The 17,941-nt window shown below is 38.1% G+C and overlaps 1 protein-coding gene across 1 annotated transcript in view; it reads right to left on the bottom strand.

The window, feature by feature from the left end:
• zcchc24 (zinc finger, CCHC domain containing 24) overlaps positions 1–17,013 on the bottom strand; it is a 41,689-nt gene extending 24,676 nt beyond the window's left edge. Inside the window, exons 1-2 of the mRNA XM_017723756.2 lie at positions 16,493–17,013; positions 11,103–11,303 (exon numbers count right to left, since the gene is read on the bottom strand). Of these exons, the coding sequence (XP_017579245.1) occupies positions 11,103–11,303; positions 16,493–16,729 (438 nt within the window). The 5' untranslated portion in view covers positions 16,730–17,013. The remainder of the gene's footprint in view (positions 1–11,102; positions 11,304–16,492) is intronic.
• Positions 17,014–17,941: the final 928 nt, after the last annotated feature.

The raw sequence follows: 17,941 nt of genomic DNA, 5'->3' as shown, positions 1-17,941 counted from the left end.
ACAGGGGTCTTACGTTGTTGTTTCCTTACATTTGTTGAGAAAACTGTGTTTTCTGTTTTATTATTTACTTTTAGGAGAAAAGCAGAGATGGTTAAACCCACACTAAAGCAAAATGCTGTTACTTAAATGAAATAATGTCTCAAATTAAGGGGCCTTTCCAAAAAAAAAAAAAAAAAAAAAAAAAAAATTATGTAGAAGCACAAATGTACAAAGTACAGTAACTACTGAGTACCTTGAAGAACTTTCCATCGATCAGCAAAGGAGAAGAAGTTTGTTAAGAGCTATTCTTCTGTTTTTGTTATTGTTTTGGTCTAAAATAAAACTATAAAGTATGAGGTTTGAGCAACAGCAAACCAGTACAGATGATGCTGATGTTATTAACACAGCTTAAAATAATCAAACATTAAAAGGAATTAGCAAATAAATCTTAATGATTACGACTGCTTTTCACAAAATACAATACTTGAATAGCAATACAATTATTATTTGAAAATATTCAAGAAGGTGCAAATCCTTAACATTTTTACTTAAGAAGGCCTACATGTAACTGTAACTTGTTACAGTTACATAACTTGTTACTAATCACCTCTGCAAAAGGTTGAGCAAAAATACTGAACAATACTTAATGGTGAGTAATCCTCACCATTTACTATATGCATCACATTTTTTTCCTGAGGCATGCAAACAAATTGAATCAGACAAAATACACCAGCAAAGTTTGAAACCTTGCATAATAGGCTGACATCTGAAGAGCTTTTCCTACTATGCAGGTAATGTAACTACAATCTTATTAGGAAATGGAGTTTATGTTATAGAGTGTTCAAACAATATATTTAATAATAACATGTTTTAAAAATTATATATATATATTTATAATAATATTTTTAAAATAACAATAACACCCCTACTTTAACATTCCCTGTTACTGTTAATCAGGGAAATTGTAGCTACATGTTACTGTAGTTAATTTTTTGCACAACTTAAAATACACACACATGAACAAATATAACATAATATACAGAGATAACAAAACTAATAGACGTATATAAAGCCTCCATCTAAATAATACTGGCATTATTATGAAAAAAAAAACAACAGAATAATATGTAAAACAATAATTACAATAACTTCAAAATGTGCATTAATGTACTCATACAATGTCTTTTTCTTGAACTGAGCTTTGATAGTAGTAAGTGATCTGTTGTGTGGTAAGTAACCAAGAAGATACAGATCTCGCTGCAATGACATGGCTGAGCAGCAGACTAAATGCCAACTGTCATTTGAAGAGGAAAAAAGCCTTCTGTTATATCTCCAGCATCCCAGATAAGCCATATCTGTTTACATTTCAGCCTGTTTTACTGTTCTCTCTCAGATAACTTCACCAGTGAATCTCTGTCTCCTTGGCATAAACTCTCTCTCTCTCTCTCTGTCTCTCTCTCTCTCTCTCTCACACACACACACACACACACACACACTCTCTCTCTCTCTCTCTCTCTCTCACACACTCTCGCTCTCCCCCTCACACACACACACACACACACACACACACACACACACACACACACACATACTGAGGACATGTATGGGGCTGGGAATCGGACTAACTGGATGTCTGTAGGATTGAGTTAGAATAGAAGGAAGATCTCAGGTCAGACTGTAAAAACATTCCCATACTTCCCCTCCCCCACATTCTCCTCAACTCACTCGCCCCCACCCCCACCTCCCCTTCTTTCCTCCGCCTGAAAACAGGCCTTCCATGACACAGGCGTCTCTCTCTCTCTCTCTCTCTCTCTCTCTCTCTCTCTCTCTCTATATATATATATATATATATATATATATATATATATATATATATATATATATATATATATATATATATATGGATCTACCATGCACTTTTTCTGTTTATTACTGGGGACGTATATGGTCACTCAAGGTGCAAGTATTCTAATACTAAAATCACTCATTCTGTTTCAGAAGACGGGAAAAAATATACAGACTAATAATTCAATGAAACTGCACCTTTACGTTTGAACAAAACTGTAACATATTCTGGTTTTACTTATATTTGTGAGTAAGTATATGTATCATCAAAGTCCTTAAAGGAAAGTGTTCATTCTGCAGCCACCTTGGCAACAACGTCAGGCAGTTATTTCTAGTCAGACAAGACCAGACTACTGTCTCTTTGAACAAGGAGAGACAAAAAACTTGAAACTGAAGGCCAAATTACTGTTTAACCACATATTTCAGATCACTGGTAAAATCAGATAAAAACTTCATAAATGTTCTGTTGCTTTTGTCTCAAACAATGACAAAAATTGTGGGGTTTTTTGGTTTGTTCTGGTTTTGGTTTGTTCTACTGTGCTTTCGCAGATTTCAACAATAATGGGGCTTTTTTCTGCTTGCAGCTTGTTATGAAACAGATGTTATGTTTAACTTTACAAGCTTTCCCATTCATATTTCAACCAGTGACCAGTCTCCTCCTTCATAACGTCTCTGATGTTAGATTGTGAACTCTAACACAAGCACCTAAACACGAGCATTGCCAGGATCAGAACCTGGCAGAACCTGGCCCAGAAACAATAAAAACTAACATGTTGGCACGTTGTCCACTGAAGATAAAAATGACCTTGTGTAGAAGTCCTCATCAGCATCCAGTGTTGTACCTGTTAGCTGTAATTTTAGCTCACGTTTCAGAGAGCCTTAATTCCATATATGAAAACTATGTAACTGATTTCCTTCTGCTTTTAAGAATAATAAAAATCTTTTCAAATGTATTCCTCTGCTTGCAGCTGACCTGTTGTGCTACCTTTTAGGTTCTTAACAGCAGTGCTGTCATCTAGGCTAGAGTAAGCCTTCATCTCTAGCCCCTACGCTAATTTCAGCTGAACCTTTTTTGGTCATTTTTCTTGTTTTTCATTTTCCGTGGTTAACCAGATATCCATTCATCAACTCTTGCGGATACTCAAATATCAAAATTAGCCAAAATGCACAACACTTTCGATTACTCCTTTAATAAACCCTGTTTGACCTGGAAAGTTTTAAAACAATTGACAAGGACATAACCATGATTTCGGTTTCAGAGGTCTGGATGTTCCCTTCAAAATGTGATTTTTAAAAACATTTCCTTCATGTAAACGAGAAGAAAAGCCTAATCCTTCCTGAACATTTCAGAGCAAAGCTCTCAACAACCATTAACTAGCCAAAGATGGACTGTTGACAGAAATGGTACTACAGCCTCACTCAAAACCAACAAACATTCCTCTCTTCAGTCTTCAGTAATAACCCAGATCTCTCATGTTGGCTGGCAGAGGCCTTCTCTGCTGTCCTTTAGGAGTTGGTGATTGTACTGTGATTAAAAAGTGATCTGTAGCCTTAGCAGTGCTGTAGTCAGCATCCCACCGGGCGAACAATATGGGCTGACTTCCTGACCCCTTCGTCTGGGGATCCTGAAGGCAAACAATGGGATCCTTAATTAACATCGGCCATTCCCAGCAGTGCTGAGCTCTTCCCAACAGGCCCGATTGAGGCCTGCACACAAAGCCTGCTGTGTTGTCACTCTGACACCACATACTGTGCCCAAACTGCACTGCTCCACAGCACGATCGCCACTATTCAAGCCTCAGCAATATTGCCTTTCAGCAAAGAGTGGTAATGGTCAAGTCCTTCTCGGCTACAGGTCAAAAATGAGAGATATCTTCGGAGTGCATGAATGCAATTCAATTTATTACTGTACAAGATTCCAAGGCTGTAGAGAGTCTGTGGTTTGCCTGTGACATTATATGAGATCATGTCATAGCAATTGTACTGTAAACATAGCAGCCCCTCTTTAAGTGCATAGTTCACATTTCTTTATTAGATACAATTCTACAATATCCATCCATCCATCCATTTTCTAAGCCGCGTCTCCGTCAACAATATATAGTAGCCCAATTTAAGTAGCTTAATATGCAGACAAATCATGCAAGAGAAAATACTAAGGATGTAGCAATATTTCAATGACAAAACTGACATTTAGCGCACTGCTAGGGCTGATAGACAGTAACCAGTTAGTTTTTTTTTTTGTATTTTAATGCATGTTCACACTATAGTATATACATGAAGTGCAATAAACATTATTTCATGTTGTAACTGTAAACCGCTGCAAATGCTCGTCACATCATATCCTTTTTGCTGTACAAATTTCTGGAATAGTGAGTTTTCAACAAATGAATTAGATTAGAGGTACTGATGTCCCTCTGATGTATCACAGCTGAATATTTCTTGCCAACTGTAATTCTGGATTTCATCAAATCCACCCCAGGTAAAATTAATATCTGGAAACAAACCCAAACCAACAATATGCAGATAATCTCTTAGTTGTTTATATTCACATGATTCATAAATCAAAGATTTTTATGTCAGTTTCATCAGCAGATTATGTAACACTGTCTGTGGACATGAGACACTCTTACTCTGTTTGTTTTCTTTCATTAACTTTTGGGCTTATAAGACCTGTCTTGCCTGAGTCACTTGTTAGTAAATGATTGAAGTATATATGAAACTTTCTACGAAAATAAAACTTAATGGAAAAATAATTACTGTGGGTTTAATAAATAATTGCACTAAAAATCTGCAGGATCTGAGCAGAGGAATGGTGACCTCAGAAAGTAGACTCTCCCTGACCCTCCATCCAAGGAAAACAGACCCTCTGCAGTGTGTCCAAACAACAGTTGCCTTGTTAATCCTGATGTAGGCATTTTAAAAAGCCATCTCTGTAACTGAGAAAGCCATTCTGACAAAACTTTGTTAAGCCCTCCTAAATCACTATTACTCACTCTTTGAAGATAACAGTGAGCCTCAAAAAAGGGAAGAAAAAAAATAGCTTTGAACAAATGGAGCTTCCATTTTTAGGTTGTTTTCCACATTATTACATATCACACAGATAGTATGGTGGTTGTTGTGGTCGTTCTGCTGGGTGCATATCTCTAGCCAGTGACAAAGGGAAGTGCTATGGCTGTTGTATCAGCAAAACCCAAAGGAAGAATTGTATTCCTGTACAGAACACAAACCATCTGGCAGGAAACCTTCTTTTCATTTTCTTTTAACTTTGATTTCCTTTTTAAGGAAGTGTTCTCAGTGTGCTCTGTCTGACACTGACACTTCTCTTCTGGCTCTTTCCAAATCCTGTCAAATTCTTTCTCTCTTGCCCTGAGTTAATTTTTTTCCCAAGCTGTCCCATTGTAAGCTAAAATTGTTCAAACTATCTATGTAAAAACAAAAGCCACCATAATGTAATATAATATAAAGTATCTGTGAAGTTTCAAACTCTAAATCACAACTAAAAAGACAACAGGCTATTTCTGCATTAAGGCTAAAAAGAAAATTCTATTTTTTAGTTACTTCCTTATAACTCACATATAACTATCAATTACAGGACTAACTGACATATGTTTAGCTCTTGTTAGGCCGAAATTGTAATGATTTTTACTTGCTGTGTTTCAGAGCGAAGGGAATTTATCAGGCAAACAGACAAGCTGCGAAGAACATGTAGCAGCTGGTTAGGACATCTAGGAACGCAGACAGATGATTTACTATGTCATATTACACTCAAATTCACAAGGCGTTCAGGGCAATTGTAGTATTGTGACTGAAAAACAAGAGAGAGTTTGCACATTTTTGTTCCCATGATAAATTATTGCAGAATTGTTTGTGCCAAGTTGATCAAAGAACAACACTGGCAATAATCAGAGAACTATGTAAAATACAGTAAGTTGTGCTCATTGGAGAGAGGACAAATATAGCATTTTCAATTAGAGTTATTATTGTGAAGCACTTATCAGGAAATGGGGTGTGCCCAAACTACAGGCACTAATTGTTTTCCAACTGTGGTAAGAAGTCATCTGTGATGTAACACGCTGTAGAACCAAATTGGAAATAAATTGCATGGATATATGTATATTTGAGGATTCGGTCCACCATCTGTAGTACAACAGAAACCTGACTATTACGACTGTGTTTACGCAATTATCTCAGCAAGAGTCTGGAGAGAAGGTGGCTGCCTCCTCAAAGATCTGTGATTGCCTCTTACATCAGAGTGTTTTGCTTTAACAGATGGGTCTAGTTGTAATGGAAGTTCCTTTCAAACAAAGACTTTCTTCTCAAAGAAAATTACACAACCGTAGGGCTGATATTTGCCATTTCAATATATTGCATAATGCAAACGTTTGCGCCAACAACAAGCCATTAAGACTTTATCACCTTGACCACAAGCAAGCGAAACATTTGTCAGAACAAAACATGACTGAGCAAAAAAACTGTTTGCCACAGTCTGAATGAGCTCGTCACATCATGGTGATGGACGGATACGTTTCACTGATGCTCCTGGAGAGGAGTGAGATCTCCAGCTTTGACGCCATTTGTTGCAAATGCCCCAGCGTGTTGGATCTACCGCGTTTGATCAACTGACCTGTGAGAACCACTGCGCTCAAAGGAAGTGAGCCAATACAACATGAGGAAAACATTTGTGGTAGCGCACTGTAAAAACAAAAGAAGCTTTACTCAAACGTTTAAGGGACCAAAATGGCTTGAATCAATAGAGTTCCCTCAACATTTTGTTGTGCACCCAGAAGATAACCAAATCATTTAAAGATTTTTATAGTAAGCCAAGATTACTTCCTAGAAGTAGTCAGTCTGTCAGCATGTACAGATGTTTTGAGTCTTTACTCTGATAGAAACTACTTTCAGCAACAAAACATCCAGTGAATAATTAGTAAAACTAATTCTAAAACTAAAACTAAAAGTAAAACTAAAATAAGTCTAAATGTGTAACACAGTCTTACATTCCTAATAGCTAACATTGTATTCTGTTTAGTATACTGATTAAACTACTTCAGGAGATCCACAGCCATCAGAGGCCTTTGAGTGAGCCTATGCTAATTCCATCGCTACAATCCGGAAACTTGTTACTGAAACACCTACTCAAAAGCAGCAAATTACAGCCGGAGAATTCAGGAGGGAAAATGAAGTTGGAAACATGGCTATATATACACATTCCATTGCCATGATTGCAATTTGAACAAAAGATGCATTATCTCAAAGGAATAAAGGGACCTCTGTATAAAATCAATGGGATTCATGTGTTTTTGATCAACATAAGAGAACCATCATATTGCCCCTTCAAAGATATCAAGTTTCCAGATTTAGTTCAACGCATCTGTTTCAACTTCTTTCAAGCATCATTTCCTTCACTGCCAACCAACAATCATATTACTAGATGATTTACAAACCAAGAGCCTGTAAGAGAAGCAACTGAGTCAAATGCGCATGGCATATCATTAGCACATACTTCAGTGGATGGAAATGCAAGTGGGTGATTTGAATATAATTAGGGCCTTATTATGACCCTACTTAAAACACTACATAGTATTCTGTTCCTAACAAGAGCCACATTGATGATGAGGCTAGCAATAAGAATGCTTGCCGTGAATGACCAGGGGTGTCACTATGAGTGTGTGACACAAAAAAGGGCATTGGCATGAAGGATGCATTGCAGAGTTTGTGACTCACAAGCTGAGCTTACATGTCGAGGCACTCACAGATCTGAAACCTGCATTCCAGCGCGCACACACACACACAAGTATATTTTCCATGAGGAAATCCCACTGCAGGCTAACATGCACTAAAGCTAATCCAACTGTGAGGCACAAATCAAAATTGTAAAGGAATATGGCAATGTTTTCCAAACTCATCACTATCTGTTGCGTTTGTGGCACACAGCTACAAATTACCACAGACAATCATTTCGACATAGTTCCCCACACAAAATGGAAAAAGAGTTTGGCTCAAAACAGATTCATAACAGAGGTCAATTGGCAGATGCTTCAGCGCCTGCTTACTGTCTATTATATGCATGTTCTGTTAATGTTTTTTAAAAGCTACACTATGTAAGTTTTGGGGATTTGGAGACCCCTCTGGTGAAAATGTATAATTGCACACAATGTGTCAAAGAGCAACTTTATGACAACAGTTGTACTTCAGACCTCTTCCCGAACAGATAAATCTGATGATTGCTAGGGAGTTGAAAGAGTATTCCATGAGAATTCAGGCAAAACTTGTTAAAGACACATCTACTGAGGATGACGGTGAATTATATCTTACAGTAATCATATCAGTACAATGTTAATTCTGTAGACCTAAACATTGAGCTGTATCTTCTTTTTGAGACTTTGTGTGTTGATATTAATGCATAAAGGCGAATGGCGCAGTCTTAAAAACTCTCACAAAATCTGACCCCACAACTCCAACTTTTAAATGATTATTTCAGGCTTAACAGGGTGACTCAACAGGGGAAAAGCCAGCACATTTTAGTGTGCTCCTGACTCAGAGGAGCAACTCCTTTTGATTTTTTACCAAACCTTAAAGTGCAGCCTTATGTATAGGGAAATACCACATGTAGGAATATTACTTTAACAACAATAACCTGAAAAGGTGCTCAGATCTAGGAATACATTTTGATAGGATGTTGCTGATAATGAACATCAGACCAAAAGAGGCTTGTTTACATAACCCCCTCTGGCTAGCCCTAGGCAGAGCAGCGTTGGTCAACAGCTGCCAGTGCTATGGTTTTCATTCTTCTAAGTAGCATTCCCTGTAGACCCTCTGCCATGGCCACCATATTTCCACTCACTGACACATGGGACAGTGAGAGTGGCCTGTACTCTGCTGAGTGTGCGTGCTCTATGCACCAGCAGGCTGCAACCAACACACATGCTTCCTGCCCCCCACGCTCTGTTCTTACTGAGCCATGACTTTCACTGATTGCTATCCGGCCTGTGCTTGTCCAGACACCCCCAGACACAGTGTTCTGTAATTTGGTGTCCATGCTGTCTAAAGAGATTGGGCCAGCATGGCTCATGCGCGGGATGGGTGAGTGGGGATGCAGGGTGTGCTTTGGGAGAATACAGGAGAATGTGATTCTCACAGCTGGCCATAGATCATAAGGCCCACTGTGCCCTGTGAAGTAAGATCCCACTGTTTGTATTGGCAGAGCGCTCGTAGTCCTCTGGACATGACTAACCCGTAGTGAGGACCAGCTTATCCTGGAATTTATTTCCTTTCGGAGAACAGGAAGAAAGCTGAGATTCGCCCAAATGCATCATTGTGCAACTGTCCTTTTCTGGGAACATTCACGAGCGAACCTCGCTCATGCTCTGTCTTAGGAATATTGAGAAGAGTGAGTAAGTGTTTGTGTGGCTATGATAAATGGTAAGTAAATCATAAAGAGTAAGACTCAAGGGGGAGCTGAATCGCTGCAGCATTTGAAACGAGTAGGTGTGGACACTGTCTGGGGACTGGTCTTTCTTGTGTTTCCATTGGCATTAACAGGAGCGGCTGAAATTTAAAACAGGACAGATCTGCCTGTGATTTACACTACGCCCCAGCTCCAGAGCTGCTACACATCCACACAACACACACAGAGATTTCCTACCAGCGTGACTGTCAGGGGAGTTTTGTGTTCATAAAACAGAAGAAGCAAACTTTTAGTAACTCTCTTCCTGTACTGCATATAATCAAAAACCCAACTTAGCATTCCTATGCATGATTCTTGATTATGTAAACCGAACCACATTTTATTCAGCTTGACCAGCATGAACACATGCAAAATATCATTTCGTTTGAATTTTCTTAAATAAAATCCATATCTTGATTGCAGATCAGTAATGGCCATTTCACAATATATTGGGGACCGTGATGATGTAACTACAGCTTTTGAGGACTACAAATATCGTTACTAAATGCAAAGCTGATTCAGCACACGATGCAGCAAATGTCAGAGACACTGTCAGTAAATTACCTGAGTCGTGCACAAAAGAGGTGGAGGTATTTTATCACGAGACAGGTCTTTTAGAGGTCTGCAGGGAACCTTCATCATCTTTCATAAAGGGAGGCTTGCCATTTTAATCCCACATCTGGTGTGCATTACCATTCCATGCAGCTCTGACTCAAGTCTGGATCTTAGCAAGTACCTCACCCTCTCTTTGTGTCCAAAGACCATAAAATGCTAACCGCCTGAAAGTAAAGATGACATTGTCTCATTTTCAAAAATCTTGTAGTTGATCTAGAAAAGATTCCAGTTACTGGTATTAGAGTTAAAGAGTGAAGAGGCCTAAGGGATACATATACTATAAATAATGAAATCATTTACAATTGTTCTGTTTTATTATGTAGGATTTGACAACAGAAAACCCTACACAGCTGTGGCAGAGGCATGACTATTGGATGTACAATGTGCAGAATACACACACTGCTGCTGGCATCTTGATAGACATGGCTAAATATTGAATAGCAAGTACTGTGTATATATATATATATATATATATATATATATATATATATATACACACACACATACACACACACACACACACAAGTTGTGCAAAAACATATACCTCTCAAGGTGTGCTTTGAATTTATGTCAAATGGCAAAACTGTTATTTGGTAAAATATTATATATATATATATATATATATATATATATATATATATATATATATATATATATATATATATCCTTGAGCCAATAATTGATATTATCAAAAATCATGATAATTTAAACAACCATCAATGTTGCGCATTACTGTTCTTTAACTCCCTTTGATGTCATATGGAAAGTTTATAACATATATTTGAAACATATATGCAAAGAATGCTGGGCAATATGCAAACAAAACTAAGAAATTCTGGAATATGAGATCTACAGTTAGGTAAGTAAAATGGATGAGCTCGTCCAAAAAAAAAAAGTCAACTAGTCTGGCTATTCCATTTGTAATTGTTGTATGCCAACATTTGTAATAATAATGTAATTATATTGCCAGCACGAAAAATACAAGCTACAGTTTAAAGCTCTGTAAAACTTTCAAAGGTCTCAGTAGCACTGCACAAAACAATACAGCACCTAATTATCTTAAGTAAAAAGACAGAGATGCTTGTTTGACAAGTTCAATGCAACTCTCTCTCTGTCTCTCTCGCTCTCTCTCTCTCGCTCTCTTGCACTCTCTCTCTCTCACTGTCTCTCATATACACATACTGTACATGTGGAATGGTGATTGGTAGGGTCTTACCTGAGGACAGTCTTTGATGTAGTGACCCTTATTGAAGCAGAGATGGCACAAGTAGTTTGGTGGAGGTCTTTTGCTGGGCTTGCGTGGCTCCGAGGACAGGGAGAGGTCAGAGAAGTGGTCCGTTAGAGAGTTCAACCCATCCACTATGTTGTTCAAAGAGCCATACGGGGAGACGCTTTTGTATAAGCCATTATTTAAGGCCTGAACAGAAAAAGAGAACAAAAGGGCACTAGTAAAAATAATTCTATGAAGGAATGAAAGAAGAAACAACCAACATTTAAAGAGTTACATCATAAATCCATAAATCATACTAGTCAACACATTCATAAAACAACAGGAACAGGAAACGTGTAAAAACAGTTTAACCACAAGTGAGTTGGAAAAAGTTGGACTCATATTTGATCAACAGTTCTCTGAATTAACTCTTAATTTAAATGTAGTAAAACTATAAGACATACTGAGTATAGAGCATAAGTTCACAAAGTTTAGCCTGTCCCAAGGTACACTCCAGCTTAAGCCTAATGATCACTGCATCAGACTGTGGTTTGCACATTGGGCTGTATTATAACCACAGTGAGCGCAGGAATGTCAAACACTCATATGTTACACTCTCAGAGGCTTGGAAGTGAAGAAACTACCTAAGCGATGTCTTCCTCCAGAGGAAACAGCTATCCTTTGGAGGACTGCATTTTTTGTTGAGGGCTAATGTTGCATAGTACTAAAACTATATACTTGGCAAGTCCTGACGATTGTTATGCTGCCCTTGGCTACCAAGGACATTAAACAGCTTTCTCATGTCTTCCAGTCCATTCTTTCCTCATCAGTTTGATAAACTCAGGGTACACCAAACATGTTTTATTGAAGCTTTCTCCATAACCCTACATCTGCCATTCATTTTCTGTCCTGCCCACTCAAATCCTGCTTATTCCCTTCCCGAGAGCAACATTAAATAGAAAACAAACACAACCCCAAACTTGCTTTTTTGTAGACTTACATATGGCTACATATAAAAACAAGAATCCCATCTGATAGGACAAATAAATTGGATTTACATTAAGCATAAATAGCCTGCACATGTAGCTGTAATATATGTGTGTGTGTGTGTGTTTGAATCCAGTTATCTTTTACTTTTGTCTGTTATAACTAGAGATTCACTGACTCAACTGTTTTCTCTCTCAATATTAGTTGTCAGGACCAGGGGCAGTTTGTGCATATAAGCAATTAAGCACTAATTAAAACTACACTATGTATGTTTTGGGGATTTTGACATCTGGATGGAAGTACGTAACTGCACTTAACATGCGGAATAACATTTTGTTGCGTCAGCTGTGCTTTGGACCTCCCAAGCAGATGAATATAATAACTGCGTGTGCACTGAAAGGGTATTCAAAAAATGTGGGGAGGGACATGTTGTCCAAGGATGTAAGTTAATGTTTCGTATGACATGATCTGAAAAAACCCCACAAAATCTGACCCTTCTCCTGACTCAGTAATGCTACTTATTTTCATTTTAACAAATGATATTCACAAATCTTATGTAGTGCAGCTTTAATAAAACTGAAATAGAAAAAAAAGTACTTCTTTTATAATCGCATCTTATTCATTATATTTTCTCTTTCTCTATTTTTGTTGGGCCTAAATGCCCTCCCATCCACTTCCTGTATTTTGTTCATATATTACAGTGCTTAATACCCAAACCTAACCACCAGACGCCACGGTACTGTACCATAAAGCAGACGATCATGCATCAAAATGTATTTTTAGGATTATGCACATTCTTAAATTATATTGTTACAGATTTGTACAACTGCACTGTTACGATTGTATAAGGACCATGACTAAGAAACGGCATTGAATGTGGATTGGTGACATCAGACTAGAACTGTGTTCAAAATACTGATAGGGCTAAACATCACCATTGAGATGGCTCTATACACATTTATGAAGTCACTTGTGTGTGCCCCACTGAAAAAGATACTGCTTTTGACAATTATGACATCCAGTGTGTGGCAAACATGCTCTAATAGTTATGCAAATTTTTATTTATTAAAATGATTTATTTTTAGAAAAGTTTTGTAGGTTTAGTTACACTTGCACAGACATACCTTAGTTTGTGGTTGTGAAGTATAAGTGTAGTCTGCCGTGGGAAGCTCTCAGCTATTAGCATTTTGGTTACATGTTTGTAGCATTAGCTTCATGTTGCAGTGCTGTTAAAAACTAAACAGATGATGCTACTGTGGTGTATGTGATCTGTGGCACATGCTTGGGAACATTTTGTTGTTCACTGATAATTTTACAGCCACAAACTCTCGCAGAAAGGTGTACATGTCTAAACATCGATTACTGCCTCCGTGATGCTGACCTGGTGATTACAAGTGCAGAGGGGTCTTCTGCCTTTCAGCGTTCTAATCACATTTTATAATGTAGTTAACAAAATGGCATTATTATCATCCTCCCCAGCTTGACTAATTTATTTATTAATTATTATTACAATGTTTGCGCTTTTTTTAAAAAAGTTGTTGTACATCTTGTGTGTTTTGTCATTATATCGCATCGTGATGTTTGTATTGTGATACATATCACATCGTAAAGTTGCTGGCAATGTAGGCAATGTGAGTGCCCTGGTTTCAAAGACTTGGTTTTATGCTTCAACAAGAATCTGACCCATAATATGCAAATTTGATTCCACAGTAAGTTCTCTAAAGACATAAATTTGACTAGCACATATTCTGACTAGCACAAGGACAGCAGCGCCAATTGCACTGTTGTATACATTCTTTAAAAAAATGTTTTTTTCAAGGGTTCTATGGTAAAGGGAATTGTTTCTATTTGGTACCATGGGTTGGAGAATGTGTTATATAAGGTTCTATATAGAACCTGCTTGAAAATGGTTCTATATAGCACCAAAAAGGGTTTTGCTATTGTTAAATGCTAGACATCGTAACAGTAGGAAAGCTCTTTTCGGTGCTATATAGAACCATTTCTAAAAAGATTCTATATAGGACCACATACAACACATTCCATCAATCAAAAAGAACCCTTTCACCATGCAAAGAAACATTTATGCCTGCAAATGGCTCTATATAGAACTCACTCCCTTTACTGAGGAACCCTTGAAGAACCAGCTTTTTTAGAGTACAATAAAGTTTGTTACATATGTTTACATTGTCTAAAATATTTCTTTAATAAAAACTGAAATCACATTTAACAAACCAGATAAGGGAAGGCTATTGTAAATGCTAATTAATGCATTTAGCATTTAATGCTAATTCATTTTTAACATTTTATTCTAATTATAACACAACAAAATGATGTCGTAAGACGTTTTAAGAGTCAGAGAGAGCAGCAGGTGCTGAAGTGGCTGGCTGAGAGCAGATGGTCACTGCACACTTTGCGGAGAAGATCTCTCCTTTCTGCTCTCTCACTCAACAGGAGAGCCTCTCAGGGGGTTATTCCTGCCCTGCAGTGCCCTGATCCCAATACTTATAGACACACACACACACACACACATTCATACAGATGTGTTAATTCACAGACACTCACATCAACACACGTGCCCATACAAAATATCTATGCACACACATGTAGACCCCCCCCAATACACACACACACACACACACACATTCATACAGATGTGTTAATTCACAGACACTCACATCAACACACGTGCCCATACAAAATATCTATGCACACACATGTAGACCCCCCACCCCCCAATACACACACAGACAGACACACACACACAAGAACACCTAGGCAGCTGTTGCTGTTATTCAGCCTTTGATTGGGTGAGTGCTTTCTTGGGCAAGATGTTGTGCACTGTGTACCTCTCTGAGTGAGTGCTTTTAAAGAGCTGCAAATGGCATTTAACACTTCGAGCTCCCATCTAGAGCAATTACACAGCAGATTAGCCTTAGCAGATTGACACCTAATATGGGGAGAAAAGAGTGTGAAAGTGATACACACTAAATTGAAGCATACTCAAACTACCACTTATACAGTATATAGTGCTAAGTAAGCCAACAATGTCATTTCATACTACATCCTTGGAGTGTACAGACAGTACTTTTTTTCAGTTAAAATCAACAGATATTGGTACGTTTGTAAATGTGCAACCCATTTGTGCATCACAAATAATAACAATAATAAAATAAGTAATAAAGCACAATGTTATGTCAAAATACATTTTAAACATTAATACTCCTCTCTCATAGCTGATGTGATGGGAAATCATAAAGAAAACATTATTTTAAAAAACAAGTGTTTAATGATCTACTCATACCTCTGGAAACAATTATTGTGCTGAGTAGTGCAGTCCAGTCAAAATCTCTTCAAAATCTTATTACTCTAGTCAGAGTCACGATTCAATGCTTTTCTCAAAACTTGGCTATTCACAGTCCCAGCTGCAAATGATGGATCAGGTAGCCACACCCATCTTCTGAGGTCCTAACTCTTGTTTTATTCTGACAATTGCTTTTCTTCCACCATACATTTATACATATTTATGAATGCATTTCTAATAGTACTTAACTATAACTTTTTTACTCCCTACCTAGGTTCACACTTCCCCTATATATATCAATCAGCAGATCATTAATATGATTGGTGACTTTATGTTAATACAGAAAACACTGTATTCAGTTTTGGCTGAAACCAACGTCTGGTCAGTCTGAAAGTTCATCATCAAATATTTCATAACATTTATTCTTTTTTAGCAGGCCATAACCCTCTGACCCTTACTGCATCATTATGTATGCCTCAAACCGAGACGTTTAGCTTATAAAGCACTTGGGGTTCTGTGAACATCTAGAAATCTGGCCTATAGTACCAACAAAAACGCAGGTTTATTGACCAGTCCCATGTACAGAGCTAATTAGAGTAATTTATCATTTATTATCATTTATCAACTAGCTAATAAAAAGGCGATCACAAATCTAAATAGACCTAAATATATAACAGGTACACCCGCGTTTTGTGCGTCTATAATCCAAACCATTAATAAACAGCCCATAAATCAATCAGTCTCAGTATGCTAGCTAACTTAGGTTCACGTCTAATTCCTCAGTGAAGGTAAACTTTCGAAGCAGTTCGTAAAACTAGCCAATGCGTAAAGGAAGTCAACAACAAATCTGAACATGCTAACATTACATTTCACTCACAGAAAGTCATACCCCTGTGCACTATTTACCTACAGAAAAAGCGACTTGTCGTGCAGACACCAAATGTCATGGCGGTTATGTGGACTACAAGAATAGGCTCTCATACTCAAGCCCAAACATCCACACTAGCTTTACACGCTGGGCAAAAGATTCACGAACTAACACGCACAATCCTGTCAGTGGACAAAACAGCAGGTATTTCACGAAGCTCAGACAGTATGTTCGGCCTACCTCGTTTCTCGGGAGCTGAAAGAAATTGCTGAGATAGTTGGAAGTGAGAGAGGAGCTGAGGTCGGCAGCGGGAGCCTTGCTGTAGCTCAGGTCCGGATGGGAAGCATTGGGCTCGGGTCGAAAGGCATCGAAAGCACTGGTCTGGTGGGTGTCTTGTAAAGAGAGATAAACCCAGTTTAGGAGTTGTGCAGGCTGGTACACTGAGGTACTACTGTCTATGGCAGACAACAAGCTCATCTTTTGCGGATAACTTTCTCTCTCCCACAGTCACTTTCAGACAAGTCTCAACTTCGAGGACTTGTTCTAAGTTTATTGAATGCGCCGTCCGCTTTTCCACACCCCAGAAGTGGAAAGTTTTCGCTCTTCGTTCCCGCTCCAACCCTGTTCCTCTCCTGGGATCCCCGTCCCAGGTTTGCGATCACGCCCAAGTTATTCCTCTAACATGACATTATATTACAGAAAAAGTTTTAGCCCGCTTTCCGCGGCCCGTTATCTCTCTTTATTTGCACTCTTACAGCGAGGGGCTTATTGCATATTCAGTAAGCCAGAGTGTGCGTCATCTCTAACAAGAGCCAATCAGCGCGCGGCCCAAAATATATGCATTATGCGTTTCGGTGGGACCTGTTGATGATTGGTTGCCATGTAAGATTGATTAGAATATTCATTTAGGCTACGTCCCAGGCCATGTCAACACACACAGACACACACACAGACACACACTTTCTAAGCCCCTTCTCCCTCAGGGTGCCATGTCAACAGATAATCTGAAATTTACAAGCCAGGGTCTGTGCTAAATGACTTCGCGGGCATCATAACAAAAAAGACAAAACATTATATTTAAAGCTTCAGGCTATGTGACATATATACACTAGCACTCACAAGTTTGGAATCACTTGTCACATTAATAAATGCATTTATTGTATTCAATTTTAACTCATACAGTGTAGATCTTTTGTTTTGTTTTATTCAATGTTTTAACTGTTTTCTTGGTGGGGACACCAAAAAGTTATTGACTGATCACCCTGAGTTTTGATCACTATATTTTTAATTCAAGACATTCTGGGTATTCAGTTTAATCTTGTTAGTTTTACAGCTTTCTCAGTCATAATGGATCATCTACAGCTCCCTTCATCATTCTGGAAACATCTAAAATATCTTCCTACTAACTGTTAATCTGCTGATGTTTAATCAGCTGAAATCCACACAGGCAGCTTAGAGAGGTAAAGAGTTGTACACAAGGTCTACCCATTTATACTTTGTATTCTAACTGAAAGAGGCATCCCTCCCCCAAAGCATAATTAGCTGTAATCACTGCTTCATAACAGCCCTGATAGCTGGCTCTCTTAAAGGCTGAAGGTGTGTAGTTTCACATATTCCACTAAACAGGAAAATCGGATGATGTAAAACAAATGGCTCTGTTTATTTAGCTAGAGGTGAGATTCTGCAGCG

Source organism: Pygocentrus nattereri, chromosome 5 (assembly GCF_015220715.1).
Source record: "Pygocentrus nattereri isolate fPygNat1 chromosome 5, fPygNat1.pri, whole genome shotgun sequence".
Classification (NCBI taxonomy): Eukaryota; Metazoa; Chordata; class Actinopteri; order Characiformes; family Serrasalmidae; genus Pygocentrus; species Pygocentrus nattereri.
The sequence above is the reverse complement of the archived record's forward strand: the minus strand, read 5'-3'. Positions and strand labels throughout refer to the sequence as shown.